We start from the raw sequence: 16,335 nt of genomic DNA, 5'->3' as shown, positions 1-16,335 counted from the left end.
TTTCTGCATCAAAGGCTTTTCACCCAAGTCGGATATTCACAGTGCTTCCCTGAAGTCCCTTAAGTGTGGTGTCTTCCTGTTGAAGCCCTGGTTGCTGAACAGTAATAGGATGGGTACAGACCACAAAGCAAAAGCTACCTTCTTCTGGTGCCCCAGCAAAGTTCCCTGTAATCGCGTGAGACGGGTTCTGGGGATGAGGAAGAAATTTTATCCGGGCTGCATTTAAAGGTGAACCCACTGAATTTGCATCCCCTCACCCATTTTCGTAAATGTATAGATTTTTATTGAGTTCTGATAAATCCTAAACAGCAGTTCAGTTACTTAATAACAATAACTGACAATTAATCACTTGGATCGATGGTACTTTTGCACTCGGCAAATTGCCCTCCTTGGAAAGATACCGTATTTTATAAGCTGAAAGTATCTAAATGGCAGAGCTCAAATAATTGTTTTTGGGATAGAGAGTGTGGGTTTTATTTCTTAAGCAGATATCAAGGCACATGGTTGCTCAGCCACTAGTATATGCAAACGTCTGTCTCATCTAAGAATCTTTATTCTCAATAATGATGGAACTCACAGGTGGAGAATACTTTGGAGCCTCGCTGCTCAGAGATTGTGGTGGCATGTAACAGTATTGACACAGCTCATAATCCCAACTGAACAGAAGTGAACTTACCTGTTCTACATTGACCTCTGCACACTTTTAATTTAAATGTTCGCTTTTCCAAGAATGCATTATCTCAGACCTTCCTGCACCAGTAGTTCAAATCAGCTCCAGACGTATCTCTTCAAAAACCTTGCAATCCTGAGTTGCGCAGCAGTCAATAAATGTCCAACTAGCTCCCTACCAGAAACCATAGCATCGTCTTCTGTTAAAAAAAAGATTGAGGAGGGCTAGTTGTGGTGCGAGAGTAAAAGATGACACTTTACCAAATATCTGATTCCTTGGAAGGCTGTATCCCAGAAGGCTTTAATTTGCACTTTCTGGAACAGTACACTAACTGAAACAGAGCCATCCTTCGAAATTTGCACTTTCCTGAATTTTGAAATGTGTTTCTCTTGCCAAGTAAGGCGCGCCAGGAAGAAGAAGAAGAAGAAGAAGAAGAAGAAGAAGAAGAAGAAGAAGAAGAAGAAGAAGAAGAAGAAGAAGCCTGCACTGGGATCAAGTGTCCATAAAAATATACCCCTGAGTGAAAATGGAGATGTCAAAATTACTACTTTGGTGGAAATTAGAATCATAGAATCGAGGGGTTGGAAAAGGTCCCAAGGGCTGTCTAGTCCAAGCCCCAAATGGCTGTGCAAAAATGGGTACATTAGGCAAACTGCCTTACAAGGGTGTGTGTATTAGGAGAAATGTGTCTCAAAATGCTACCAAATTTCCATGAAGTTTTTTTTAATTGCAAACTGATTATGTGGTGTCATGACAACATGCCTTGGACAGGTGGGAGGCACCACCCACTTCTTATAATTGACCCACAAGATTGATCCTCATTTGATATTTGAAGATGACTTAAGAACAACCATACATTTTTCTACTTCTCTGCCATACTAGGATATATTATGGAACACAAGTACACCAGATTTGCATTAATTTGCACTTCCGTATGGCCAAAGCCATAAATGTTCAGTATTCAAAGTGGGCATGGAAATTGGGACCTCAATGAATACATTACATTGGCAATGTGGGGACTGCCAAGTCCCCTTTGCTTCCATGCAACTGGGGGTTTCATGGTGCAACACTATTGTTTGCAAGCTCTAGTGGGACAGTGCAGCTCAGTGGGGCCGTAGCTCGGTGGGAGAGCACCAGATCCGCATGCAGGTTCCTTGGCTAGCATCTCCAATTAAAAGGATCCGGTGGTAGGTCAGGTCCTTTGGCCTGACACCGTGGAGAGATGCTGCCCATCAAGACTGGACAACGCTGGTCTAGACAGGCGAAGGGTGTGGGCTGGCACAAAGCAAGTTTCTTTGCTCCTGCCTTTTGGAGAAAGGGGCATAGCTCAGAGAGAGTGCACCTGCTTTGCATGTAGAATGTCTGGGGTTCAATCCTCCCTGTCTCCAGTTAGAAGCCCCAGAGAGCTACTTAATGGCAGTGTAGACTGCTGTGCTAGATGGACCAACAGCCCAGCTTAGTGTAAGCTAACATTTCTATGTTCCTATGCATAAAGGTCAGGCATGGTACTTGGGGACTGGATTAACATGCATGGCCCCAATCCTTCCTCCACACCCTTCGCAAACCTGCGAGCATGAACATGGCCTATAGCTCTCACTGGGCATTAAGCACCAGGCAGAACACTGAGTTTCTTCTTCTTCTTCTTCCTTTGCTCGCAGATGTGAACGAATGTGAAACCGGGAACGCAGGCTGCGAATCCCAGTGCTGTAACACAATTGGGAGTTTCTACTGCAAGTGTCCCGAAGGATCCAAGCTTAAAGATGATGGAAAGGCCTGTGAAGGTAAGGACAGCCCATTCAACCAATCACTGTATCATTGGAGGCGGTTTGGGCTTCCCTAGATGCCAATCCCTGCCTGCCTTTTTACTTACAAACAGTCCAGAAGTTGAACTGCCTGTCAGCTTCCTCCTCTTAAGTACAGTGGTACCTCGAGTTACAGATGCCTCAGGTTACAAAGTCCGCTAACCTGGAAGAGTTACCTCGAGTTGAGAACTTTGCCCCAGGATGAGAATGGAAATCGTGTGCCGGCGGCGCAGCGGCAGCAAGAGACCCCATTAGTGAAAGCACACCTTTACTTAAGAACAGTTTCAGGTTAAGAACGAACCTCCGGAACAAATTAAGTTCGTAACTAGAGGTACCACTGTATTAGGTTGCACCTTTGTATACGCTACATCCGGAGCAGCAGATCTTCTATGACAGGGGTAGCCAACCCCAAGAGAGGGAGATCTACTCACGGAGTTAAAAACTGGCAGTGATCTACCCCCTTTTTGGGCTGCAGGGCAAAAATGTTGAGCTTTTTTGGGGGGAGCCATAGTTGTTGAGCTTCTTTGGGGGGAGCCAGTGATCTACCATTGATCTACTACAGACGTCCAGTGATCTACCGGTAGATCACGATCTACCTGTTGGATGTGCCTGTTCTATGAGACAACCCTTACAAAATACTGCATTTTGATGGATTTTTCACCCAAATCGGCTTTGATTCAAATTGAGAAAAGAATGACCTAGTTGTGTTTTAAGCCAGTGATGTGTACTGAGACCTAGTGTAGCCCTTCTTGAGCTCAGCAGGGAGGAGAGAATGGGAACAAAACCAGAATGAGTTGGCTTTGCCTCTCATTGGCTCTGACTCTGTCAGTCACTGGCTTTGGCTCCACCTACTGCTAGCCTCCTTGCCTTCCACCCCACCAGTTCCAGTGGTCACTAGCTGTTGATGGAGGGTTTTATCCCAGTGTGCCCCGTTCACAAGCTCAGTTTCATCTGGGAAGCAATTGAGCTTGGCCTTCAAAAAGGTTTTTTTCCCCCTCTACTCCAACAATGTTTTGGAAAAGTGTGTTTATGTGTGTTTAATTGCTAAGCCGGATTTAAGTGGATTAGTCTGCGCTGTCTGTTTGAGAGAGGGGTGGTGGTTTCACTTTCCAAAGGTAGAGAGTTTGACTTGAAGGAAATGAGTTTTATGGTTTTGTGTGCCCACGACCAACTTTTCATGCCAAACATGGCACATGGCTTGGGTTGCAATATTTTCCAAAGAGATGCAGGCAGATACAAGGCTCCTGGTCTTTATGGTGTGTGATCTGTGGCTTTTAAAACAACAACATTGGTTGCCTTTTTAATTGCTGTTGGTCTTCTTTGTTACTACCGGTATGCTAGTTTATGTGAAAAGACGCAATCTTCTAAACTATCATCTTATACAAAAACAGAACCATAGCGGAGCAGATGGCAACCAGGTGAACTGTGGACCTGCTCAGATCCCATCTGCACTGTACGTCTAAATCAGCACTATACCACTTTAAACCGTCGTGGTCTTCCTCAAAGAATCCCAGTAGCTGTAGTTAGTTGGTTAAGGGTGCTGAGAGCTGTTAGCCGACCCCCTCCCAGAGCTTCCATTCCCATCATTCATAACAAACTACATTTCCCAGGATTCTTTGGAGGAAGGCATGGCTGTTTAAAGTGGTATGATACTGCTTTTAATGCATGGTGCAGATGGAGCCTCAGTTGGCTGTCCTGGTGCTGAACTGTTGGTATACAGTTTCAAGGCCCCTCTCACTCTCCCTTTCTATGGTTATTTAAGTTTATACCAGACTTGAACCAGACAACCTTCAAATCAAGCAGGCTTGAGGAGCCTCAAGCTTGGGGGCAACAGCAAATGTGATGATCCCTCCAGTTCTCTCTATCTGACCTGCTGGCCATTCCCCAGGTGTCACAAGTGAGCCAGCAGTAAATCACAGGGAGTAGGTGAAGTTAACTCTTTATTAGAACAAACAGGGTCTGCACAGGAGTGCCTGCCTAATGAGCACAGCAACTCATCTTTGGTAGGTCTCATCTCCCCACAGCTACCTAAGTCTCCTCCTTCCTATTGGGATGCAGGTAGCACTGTGGTCTAAACCACTGACCCTTTTGGGCTTGCTGATCAGAAGGTCGGTGGTTCGAATCCCCGTGACGGGGTGAACTCCCGTTGCTCAGTCCCAGCTCTTGCCAACCTAGCAGTTTGAAAGCACAACAGTGCAAGTAGATAAATAGGTACCGCTGCAGCGGGAAGGTGAACGGTGTTTCCGTGTGCTCTGGTTTCCGTTACGGTGTTCCATTGCGCCAGAAATTGTTTAGTCATGCTGACCACATGACCTGGAAAGTTGTCTGTGGACAAACGCCAGCTTCCTCCGCCTGAAAGCAAGCTGAGCGCCGCAACCCCATAGTCACCTTTGACTGGACTTAACCATCCAGGGGTCCTTTCCTTTTTTTACCTTTACCCTCTCTATCATTTCCCCAAGTAATCTGAGACCACGCCTGCATATCTGCCTTTGCTTCTCACACTTCATGCCTCTCTGGGTTCTGGGAGATCCAGGGGGGGGGAAAGCTTGTTTCAGTAGGAGGGGGGAGACACTGTGACTCTTCAGCAGCCTGACTCCTATCTACCTCTTGGCCTCCCTCCTCCCACACACCTGTTTCAGCGTCTGCCTTTGATTCTGCACTGCTGTCTGCCACAGGCTCCCCCAGCTCACTAAGCCCTGTTGCCTCCTTGGCTTCCAACACCTCTTCTTCCCAGTCTGCTCCCTCTGAGGTCCACTCATCGTCATCCAACCACCAGTCCCCAGGCTCTGAGCCTTCTTCTTCTGAGCTTCCCCAGCTGGTTCCTCCCACCATTCCTCTGCAGAGATCATCAAACAGATTAAGTCACACCTGATACTGATCCTGCTTGAGTGTTTTTTGCCTGGCTGGAATGTGTCCTTGATTTCTGATAATGTCTCTTTGCTTCCCTGGATGGAGGACAGAGAAGGAGTGTGTGTGTAGAAACTAGCCATGAATTAACACTTGTCACTCCACCCACTTTTGCCTCCGGCCACGCCCACCACTGCCACATGACCCCTGAAAGGAAATGTGACCCTTGAGCTGGAAAAAGACTCCCTATCCCTGACATAGGATTCCTCCACAGAGAAAATTGTCTTCAAAAGGGGGGGGGGCACATTCAGTTCACATTCATAAAAACACCCACACACCCCAGATGTGAAATTGTTCCAAGATGTTTTATTGAAAGTGATTCATAAAAATGGAATCAAATAAATAAATACATAAATGAATGAATGATTCCATACAAGGAGTGTGAGTGCAAATAGAAAGGTATATTAACAGGACACATAAAACATTTAAGTACATTTTTCATATATATTTTTATAGTCTTTATTGAAAAATAAAAAGTACAAAATTACAAGAGTGAGGTAAGACACAAAAAAGAAGAAATAGTACCCATGTAGAAAACAAAGCAGAGCAATAATAACAGGAAAATTATATTGTGTACATTACAAAAAAATGGTGTGTGTGTTGTTGTTGTTGTTGTTGTTGCAGTTAACCAGACCTTAATCTAATACGGTATTTATAAAAAATGAATTCCAAATATCGTTAAATTTATCCATGGCAAGTCTATGTTTGTTCACAATTTGTTCATGTGTAGTGAGTTTGTACATACAGTGGACCCTCTCGTTACGTACCGCTCTGGATATGTAACTTTCGGGTTAAGAACGCGGCAAACCCAGAAGTGTATATTTCTGGGTTTCGCTGCATGCATAGAAGCGGTACCTCTGTCTACGGACTTTTCAGATTGCGGACAGACCCCTGGAATGAATTTAATTCATATCCGGAGGGTCCACTGTATCTTCCGTGCAATCATTAAAGGGAACTTTTTTTAAAAAAAAAGTGCAAGATTTAGCAATTCTGCAAAAGTCGCTCACAAAATAGAAACATTTGTAACTGACTCAGTTACATAAGGAATCTGTGTTCCTCAACCAGTAAGGCTGTATATACCATTTCTAAAGACTTTCTCTGTTCACTTTTGCCCCTGGTCCCACCAATTTCTGGCATGTGGCCCCCAAGAGGAAATATGGCCCTTGAACTGGAAAGATTCCCTATTCCTAAAATAGCAGATTCCTTCAAATATAGGACTGTCTTGTGTAAAATAGGTCACCTGCTCTTATTACCATTCAATTCATATTTCTTACTAGCCCACAGACCTTCAAATTAAAACACACACTCCCAGATCTTTGATTTCATGCAAGGAGTGGGGACCTCAAATACACAAAAAGGTATATTAGCAGGAAAAGTAAAACCTTTAAATAGATTATTTGTTATTTTTTAAAAGACATTAAAACAACCCAGTGCCCATTAACAGATCTGTAAAAGTTGCTCACGACTCTTAATAGTTCGAAACAGAAACTTTTTTCAGGTGGTTCAGTTACATAAAGAATGTGTGATCCATAACACATACCATTTCTAAAGGCTTTCTTGGAAAGGGAAAAATCAAAGCAAAACTAAGTTTGGAAAGTACAGGCTGAAACAACATGGAGACAGTGGAGCCACAAGGTCAATAGGTTCAAGAATTGGCAGTGGGCCCTGACTAGGCATGGGGCTTGGAGGCTATCCAACAATGGCCCCTGATATTGGCCCTGGCAGCAGAATGCACATTGCCCAATTGCTGGCTGGTGAAAGTCTCTTCACATGGATGGGGAATTTGTAGATCTCTAGAGGTTGCTAGACTCCAAGTCCTTTGGAACTCTCCCTAGGTGACTCCCACTCTCCCCAGGGCACACCCCTTGTTGCTTTTGCTTGGCTGGAGTGGGTTCTTGAAATCTGAGAATGCTTGGATGGAGGATAAAGAGGGATAATTTGGTTTCATTCCATGCTAGTCCTACTCAGGGTAGACCCATCAATATGAATGGCCAGGACTCACTTAGGCTCATTAATTTCAGGGGGTCTGCTCTGCGTAAAATGCAATTGGCCATGACTGTGAATGTGTGTAGAAGCAACCCCACTGGACAAAATCAAAATTAGCACTCGTTGGCCCTCCCATTTTTTGCTTCTGGCCCTGCCCACCACTGATGCATGGCCCCTGAAGGTTGCGTAGAAGGGCAGATGGCCCTCAGACTCCACAAGGTTCTGTTCCATTGCATGAGCCAATTCTTCATGGAAGCCCATATTTCACAGGCCCATGTTTAAGTTGGTGTCTGAACCGAGGCCTGCGAAAACCGGTCTGGTCTGGGGAAACTTCAGCATCTGTTCAGATCACAACTCATCAACCACATCCTGAAAAAGAAACCATGCAAGTGAGTTGTGCCATGACATGGTGAGTCACAGTCTGGAGATGTGTCGGAGGGTTCAACCGTCTGGTTTTGGTGAACTTCACGGCCAATGTGCATTGACTTCACCATATAAAAATCAATTGGCTCTGAAGCATTTTAGACCAGCAAATTTCCTTGTGTCACCTCCCGTTAGGTGACAGAGAGAATCCCCAGAAGGAATGACATTTTCAGGAATAGACAAACCAGTCTATTTGTGACCCAGGTCTTGTTTATGTGCTTTCACCCTTTCAGCTAATCTTTCGCATTTCTACATTAACTTGCAGTTTTTCAACCCATACAAAAATTCACATGTAAGCACCCATTTCCAAACATGGATCAGACCTAGCTCAGTGGTAAAGCATCTACAGTGGTGCCTTGACTTATGAATTTAATCCGTTCTGAAGGCACCTTCATAGGTCGAAAAATTCGTAAGTCGAAAAACGCCATTAAAAACGCGATTTCCCATAGGAATGCATTGAAAACGGAAAAATTCGTAAGTCAAAGCAACCCTATCTAAAAATTCGTAAGTTGAAAAATCCCTATCTAAAACCGCTGCGGTTTTCTTTTGGATATCGAGACATTCGTAAGCGTGCGGCCATTAGCCCCATTCGTAAGTTGAAAAATTCGGTTGTCGAGTCGTTCCTAAGTCGAGGTACCACTGTACTTTGCTTGCAGAAGGGCCCAGGTTCAAATGCCGGCATCTCCAGGAAGGGACTGAGATAGAATGCTTCTCCCAGACCCTGGAAAGTTGCTAGTGGTCAGTTTGTAGATGATACTGAGCTGAGTAAACCAACATTCCAACATATTCTTTCAAAATACAAAGCAAGCAAGCAATCTGGTGGATATCTATGTTCTGATCCTCATGTTAGTCAGGTACAGATCAGATCAGAGCAAACACTTCAAAGACTGAGTTCTTCATACTTCTCTAGACACCAGCGTTTGATCAGAGCTGCGTCTGGATGGATTTGGTTACAGGGATAAAATGGCACCTTTGCTTATGAATGTGCATTAAAAGCACATCTGGGAGCATGAAACACTCTTGGTGGGCTGGATGTTCAGGAATTTCAGCAATCATTTCTTCTTTCTTTCTTTCTTTCTTTCTTTCTTTCTTTCTTTCTTTCTTTCTTTCTTTCCTTGCCATTAGAGTATATTTTATTGAGGGGTGGGGAGATTGAAATATTTCCAGGCTCCTTGTACTATCAATATGTGTGAAACGAACACTGTTGCCCGTATCTGAGTCAAGCTAAGCCATTTTTAATTTCCCCAGAATTCCCGGGACAGGGATTAGCCTGTTGAATGATTAAAGGTTTCTCAGCCATCGGGGGAAATGAACCATCTCTTGCCGACGCTTTGGCGATCCAAGCCACGCATCGCTGTTATGTAATCAAGATTGGCCAGCAGCCTTGGCTAGCATTATATCTGACCCGCGCGTTAGCCTCAGACTGACCTATACCTTTGATCCAAACTTGCGATCACCTCACTCCCCCCCCCCATCCTTCTCCTCAAACAGCTGGGCTTGGAAAGATTAGATGTTCCACGAGGGGATATAGCTCTTTTGATGCTTTCAGTTTTGACTCAGCTCGGGGAAGGGGGCAATAGAAGGTCTTTCATAGCTTGTGAAACCATTTCCATCTCATTAAATGCTTCTATACAGGGAAGAGAAGTGGAAGCTAGTCCATTAGAGCAAATGCAGTACTGGCCCACCAGCCTCAGTCTCCACATGCCTGTCTTCCTACTTACAAACAGACCATTGTCTCTAGCGCCCCCTACTGTGAACCTCCCTGCCTTCCAATCCCAGTGGACACCAGCCACCACTTCCCACAAGACCAGGAAGGCTGCCTAGACCATTTAGAAAGACCCCGTCTGCCCAGTTTTGCCTCTGGCCCCTGCAACTATTGTGATGTGGTTCCCCAGAAGGTTGACCCGAAGGGGAAAAGAGTCCCCCTATCACTGAAATTGAGGGTTCCTTCAAATGTTATTTATTTTTTTAGATTGTATGCATCCCTCCCAGGGTGGAAGTCTCTACCTGCAGGCTTACAATCTAAAGCAGGCATCCCCAAACTTCCAACCTCCAGATGTTTTGGACTACGATTCCCATCTTCCCCAACCACTGGTCCTGTTAGCTAGGGATCATGGGAGTTGTAGGCCAAAATATCTGGAGGGCCACAGTTTGGAGTGAAAAAAGGACACACAAGGGGAAAGGGGCAGGGAGAAAAGAGTGGAGGTGGGAATCAAACTTGGCTACCAAACAAAGGACTGTCCCTGTAAAATATTATGTCCTGCTTTTATTACTGTTCAGTTCATATTTCTTAATAGCCCACAGACCTTCAAATTAACACACACACACACAAAGAGAGAGAGAGAGAGAGAGAGAGAGATTTGATTCCATACATGGGGTGGGACCTGAAATACACACAGTAAAGGCATATTAACAGGGAAAGTAAAACATTTAAATGGATTTTTATTTTCTTTAAAGAAAAAACAATTAAAAACAACTGGCGCCCATTAGCAAATCTGTAAAAGTTGCTTACGACTCTTAATAGCTTTAAAAAGTAACTTTTGCAAGTGATTTGGTTACATAAAGGCTGTGTGATCCATAATCGGCATGGTTACCAATACCACTTGTAAAGGCTTTCCTGGAAAGGGAGCAACAGCAAAGCAGAACTAAGTCTGGAAAGCACAGACTAGAACAACACAGAGAAGGCAGAACCACAAGGTCAAGAACTGACCGGGCATGAGCCTTAGAAGATGCCTAACAACGCCCATTGTGTCCAATCACTGGTTTCATACCCCACAAGCGTCCCAGAAAAACCGGGACATCCTGTTTTCCCCTGCGAGAGCACAGCAGCCATTTTGGACACTGTGATCTCACACGGTTTTGCACCAAAATTTCACATAGCTCCCCAGAACATGTGTTTTTGGGTCCCATGCTCTTGTGCAAAAACATAGCCCTGGGGGGGGGGGAAAGATGCATGACTCAGTTTTGAGACTCAACGTGTTGGAGGGCATGTGGTTCTGTCCAGGGATGAGGAAGCTGTGGCTCTCTAGATGTTACTGGGCTCCAAGTTCCATCATCCTAGCCATGGACCATGCTGGCTGTGGCTGATGGAAGTTGGAGACATTCCACACCTTTCCTACCCCTATCTTGTCCCTGGGCCATTAGCAGATCCTTCCCATCTTCCTTCCTTTTACTTTCACATGTAAGTGCAACATCTGAGTTAGCTAAAATGGTGTCGTCCACAAGTAGTCAGACTATAACTCCCATCATCCTTGACCCATCCGGCTGACTTAGTCAGATGAGAGCTGGGGTTCACATATTTTGCTCTGCCCATTTCTGAATCTGGATCCACCCACTGCTGGTATGTGGCCCCTGGAACGTTTTGCAAAAATGAATTATTATTATTATTATTATTATTATTATTATTATTATTATTATTCACTTGCCCTTCAGCCTAAGGTCCTAGGGCAAGTTGCAGCACTAAAATGCACTAGTTAAAACTGTTTCAAGTAATCTACAATCACAAAGTAAGGTGTGTCTGAAAACTATACACCTCAAGTGGCAAAAGAGGTCCCAGACACACCTCTGTGGAGAGGGTGATCCGCAGGTTAGGTGCCACCACAGAGAAGGCCCTCTCCCAGGCCACTACTCACCCTGCAAGTCTCTGAGGGCAGAGGAACTACCAGGAGGGTCACATCTACCAATCTCAGCACCTGAGATTGTCTGTAGAGAAGGATATTTGGGGCCCGAGTTATTGAGGGCTTTAAACATTAGCATGACACACCGACCAACTTTTTCAGACCCCAAACTACGACATGTGTCTTCCAGGATGCACTTTCAGGCAAGTTGTGTGACCCGCGCCTCATTCTTGCCCTGAAAAAACAGTTTTTATGAGGTGAAACTGTGGCATCCAAAATGGCCGCCACCATCTTGTATGATAAAACCAGGATGTCCCATTTTTCCCTGGAGGTATGACATGAGCACCTTGAATTGGGCCTGGAAATGAACCGGCTGTTTCAAAACTTGGGCTATATGAAATTTGAAAGGGACCCTAGTCAGTAATCAAGATGCTGAATTTTGGACCAGTGTGGCTTTCAGGCTGAGAAAGGTCCTACGGTACTTTAAGATGCCTGTGCCAAAAACGCTGCAATGGATCACCACAACTGTGACGATTCTCCTGCGATCCAACAGGATTACTTGGAGCAAAGGAAGCTATCTTTTACGAGGTCAGACTGTTTATCCAGCAGTGGTTTTTGAGGGTTTCTGACAGGGGTCAGTGCTTGCTACCTGATTCTATTTAACTGGAGAGGTCAAAGACAAAACCTCAGACCTCCTGATGCAAAGCAGATGGTCTACCACTAGGAGTGTGGGAAGACATTTGATCCAGTTCACATTTTAATGCAAACCTACCTGATTCTCGCTTTCTGAAACAATATGCAGGCTGAGAAATATCAATCCTTTGAAAGTTGCACCTCGCTTGATTTTGCAACACAATTCTCCAGCCAAGTAATCTTTACAGACATGCATCTATTAGGAGAAACTGCTTAAAATTGTTGTTTGTTGTTTGTTGTTTGTTGTTTGTTTGTTGTTGTTGTTGTTTGCTTGCCCTTCACCAGCAGATTTATGGGTGGGCTACAACAATTTAAAACTCAGTATTAAAATCAGTTTAAACATACCACATTCACGGGAATCAGGTGGTATTGCCACTAAATTAGGTTGTTTGGTGAAAGTAACCCAAATAAATGCATTATGTTAGGAAAAATTGCCTTGCAAAAATGTGTATGCAAAAAATGTATACCATTCGTGTGTCTGTTAGGAGAAAGTAGTGTTACTATGTTGATGAATTTTCATGAAGTGGAGAACCAGATTTCAAAAATGGGAAGCTGAGAAACATACATTCTCATTATTCTGCATTACGTTAGAGCAGGAATCATGCTGGACCTTGAATCAAGACTGTCTGGCCTTTTTCAGAAGGTGTGGAGTGAAGGTGTATGACTTACGAAACTTTAGGACTCCGTGTGGGTGGTGGGGTCATGGGACAGATGCGTGCAGCTTTCAGACTGTGGATGGGATTCATGGCTTTGTCGGGAATATGTAGGCTGTATGTCTTGGGCTCAAAGATCGAGACTTTGCTCACTCTCGGCACTTTGGCTTGATGGATGGTCTCTGTCAGGCATTCAATGACATTGGATTCAGGAGACCTCATGTTTGAAGTTCTTCTTAAACAAACAGCTGCATAGTGACAGCCGCAGGGTGCTAGGGAGCATCAGCCAACCACACTGGGGTGTCCAGTTTGTTTTCCAAATGTTGTACAAAAGAATGCTTTGATCTCAAAAATCTATATGTCCTCTCTCTCTCCCCCCCCCACCCCAATAGGTACCATTAATTTAGGCTCAGGGTTTATCCACACTTACATCTGAAAACATCAGAAGACTGCCCTATAAAGGGAAGCTTTTTAAGGTTTAAGGCTTTATTATGTTTTTATATATGCTGGAAGGCCCCCAGAGTGGCTGGGGCAACCCAGTCAGATGGGCAGGGTACAAATAAATCATCGTCGTCAGCATTGTTGTTGTTTGCCTTTTGCCACACTCTATCCAAGCAGAGGGCTGCACTTAAAAATCTCCTTGTCTGAGTGTTGTTTTTTGTCTGAGTGTCAGGGTTTTTTTGCCCCAAACTTTCCCTGCAAAAATCTGCTCTCTAGTGCTCAATAGGAGCAAATGTCAATTCAGGTTTTCTACAGATTGCCGTTTGCTCCGATTGAGCGGGTTTTCATGGGAAAATAATAATAATAATAATAATAATAATAATAATAATAATAATAATAATAATAGGTGCTCAGACACGGATCTTTAAAGGACAGACCATGGCTGGAAAGAGCGGAGGAAAGGTCAGTGTGGATAAGTCTTCAGGAAGAATGTGAGAAAAGCCCTGTTGGCTCAGGCCAACATCCTGTCCAGCATCCTGTCCTCACCTTAGCCATCCAGATGCCTCTGAGAAGCCCCAAAGCAGGACCTGATTGCAACATCAACACCCCCCCCCCGGGATTCCCAGCAACTGGCATTCAGAGGCTGATAGTGGAGGCCAAGTATAGCCTTCATGCCTTATGCATACTCCCACACTCTTCCCAGGTTACTCAATAGGGAGAGTGTATGGGTGGTGACTCCTGCCAACCTAGCAGTTCGAAAGCACGTAAAAATGCAAGTAGATAAATAGGAACCGCTGCAGCGGGAAGGTAAACGGCGTTTCCATGTGCTGCTCTGGTTTGCCAGAAGTGGCTTTGTCATGCTGGCCACATGACCTGGAAGCTGTACGCCGGCTCCCTCGGCCAATAATGCGAGATGAGCGCGCAACCCCAGAGTCGGTCACGACTGGACCCAATGGTCAGGGGTACCTTTACCTTTATGGGTGGTGACAGGGCCACTCGTTAAGCCCTGCACTCAATATCAGTTGTAGCACCTTCAGTAGTGGAGAGCCTGCTCTGCGCCTGGAGCCTTCCCAGCATGAAGGATGAGCTTGAGTGAAAAGCATCACCCAAGGACAGGGCCGGCCCAATACATTTTGGCACCTGAGACAGACCCCAAAATGGCGCCTCCCCTCCTCATCAGGGGAGAAGGGATCAGGAAAGATGAGGAACAAGGGGGGAGAGAAAGATTGACATCGGGATCTGCTGCCCTGGTGGACTCTGCCACCTGGGGCAGTTGCCTCACCTTGCCTCATGGGTGGACCGGCCCTGCCCATTGGTCCATCTAGCTCTGTATTATCCATACTGATCAGCAGTGGCTATTCAGGTTTTCAGCCTGGGGGTTCTTCTAGGCCTAACTAGAGATGTGGAGGGTGGAGCCTGGGACCATCTGCATTTGAGGCAGATGTTCAGCCACTGAGTTATGGCCCTTCTCTTAATAGTAAAGCAAAATTCCAGTCCTTGTGATTCTGAAGGAAGGCTTGGTTTTGGTCGGAGGATGTTTTGTATCAAGTCAGACCCATGGCTCCACTGAACTGTGGTCCATCTCCTGGATTTTGATAAGTGAAGCCAGGTGGGATTGACCAACCCCTAGAAGGGTGAGGGAGTCTAATTCCAGTTTCTCTCTCTCTCTCTCTCTCTCTCTCTCTCTCTCTCTCTCTCTCTCTCTCTCTCGTGTGTGTAGTTCTTCACATTTCTGTAGTAACATGCAATTTTAAAACATCTAGTGAAAATTTGTCAGCATTTTAGCATGAATTTCTCATATCATATATCTTGAGTGCAGTAATGTACACATATTTGCAAGCAACTATCTCAATATAGCCAATGTATGTTTTCTATATTCAAGAATATATGCATTTTTATGGACACTTTCTCTTATATATGCATTTTCATACACATTCTCAGATTGGACAACTGCACTGCAAAATTCAGAGAAGTACAAATTTCTCAAGGGATGTTTCATTTTGTGTGATGTTTCAGGAAATGCATCTTAGGGAGTTCCTCATTAAAATACAAACAAAATTGAATCTCTCCCCCATTCCTAAATGCTGAAATCTCAGGTCTAGGTGGTATTTGAGCAGAGTTTAGACTTTAGAGGCATAGGATGTGGTGGTTGAAACTACCTCTCCATGGTGGCTGGGCAGACATTTCTGGAATAAGGCAAGACGAACACCCAGTACTTTTTTTCTTTAAAAAATGTTTAGGGATGCTCACATTTTGGCTCAAGAAAACCACCATTTTATAGTTCAAATCGGAGGGGGGAAATACAGTAAATGGACAAAAGTGCAAAGATTCACAAAATGTTTAGGGGTATGTGTCCCCCCCATAAAAAAGCACTGCAGGCATAGCTAAACTGAGCCCCAGGCCAAGTTCTCCCAACTTACAAGGCTGTCTTTTCCGTCCATTCTAGAGATTGCTCGATGGACCGCTCTGTTCAAATTATGGCCTAGAGACAGCAAAGAGCTTAGTGTCCATCTTTCCAATAGCATGTAGTTTTAAGACTGGAATGGACCCAAGAGCTTGTTTGTATTTGACTGTTTTTAAAAAAAAGACTCAAAGAAGAAATTAAATCTGATTCCCATTAAGACTGCAAGAACGACAGCTTCACCGATGTCCGTTTTAATGCTTTCCACCCTTTTGCTCTCTGATCGCTCATCCGAGTCTGCTGCCAGGAATCTTTTCCACAGCTCCTGCCCGCTGCTGCTGGGTGTCTGCTTCCAGGGAGTGTAGACAGATCCCGGGTGAGAGCCAGGCAGTCTTGGCTGGGCGGCAGTGATCTTTAGTCACAAGCTCAGAAAGGCTTCCAGTTTTCTGTTTTCAAATCATTGGGGAATTTCTCAGAAGTCTTTGTTCCCCATTCTCCCGTGAACTGGGACTTGGCCGCCTTCCCCACTTAAGGTCATTCTTGCCAACTCGAGAGTGTTTGAATGGATGAAGGGAGGCCAGGCTGCAACCCTAGGTAAGGGCAAGGGGCCATCGCTTAGTGGTAGAGCTCATGCTTTGCAGGCACAAGGCTCCGAGCTCACTGCCCGGCTTCTCCGGTTAAGGTGGGGATGGGGAACCACATGTGGCCCTCTGTGTCCCCCTATCAGGCTTCTCTGGACTTT

At 44.9% G+C, this 16,335-nt stretch overlaps 1 protein-coding gene across 4 annotated transcripts in view; it reads left to right on the top strand.

The window, feature by feature from the left end:
• Window positions 1-16,335, top strand: part of MEGF6 (multiple EGF like domains 6) — a 201,376-nt gene that overhangs the window by 69,253 nt on the left and 115,788 nt on the right. For 3 of the 4 annotated variants that reach the window (XM_088671670.1, XM_060276165.2, XM_060276164.2), the window contains one exon: window positions 2,329-2,451. The exons of the other annotated variant lie outside the window; for it this stretch is intronic. In XM_088671670.1, the coding sequence (XP_088527796.1) occupies window positions 2,329-2,451 (123 nt within the window). The remainder of the gene's footprint in view (window positions 1-2,328; window positions 2,452-16,335) is intronic. 4 annotated transcript variants of the gene reach the window in all.

The sequence above is a fragment of the Zootoca vivipara genome, chromosome 6 (assembly GCF_965207765.1).
Source record: "Zootoca vivipara chromosome 6, rZooViv2.hap1.1, whole genome shotgun sequence".
Classification (NCBI taxonomy): domain Eukaryota; kingdom Metazoa; phylum Chordata; class Lepidosauria; order Squamata; family Lacertidae; genus Zootoca; species Zootoca vivipara.
Note: the sequence above shows the minus strand (reverse complement) of the source record. Positions and strands in the feature narration are given on the sequence as shown.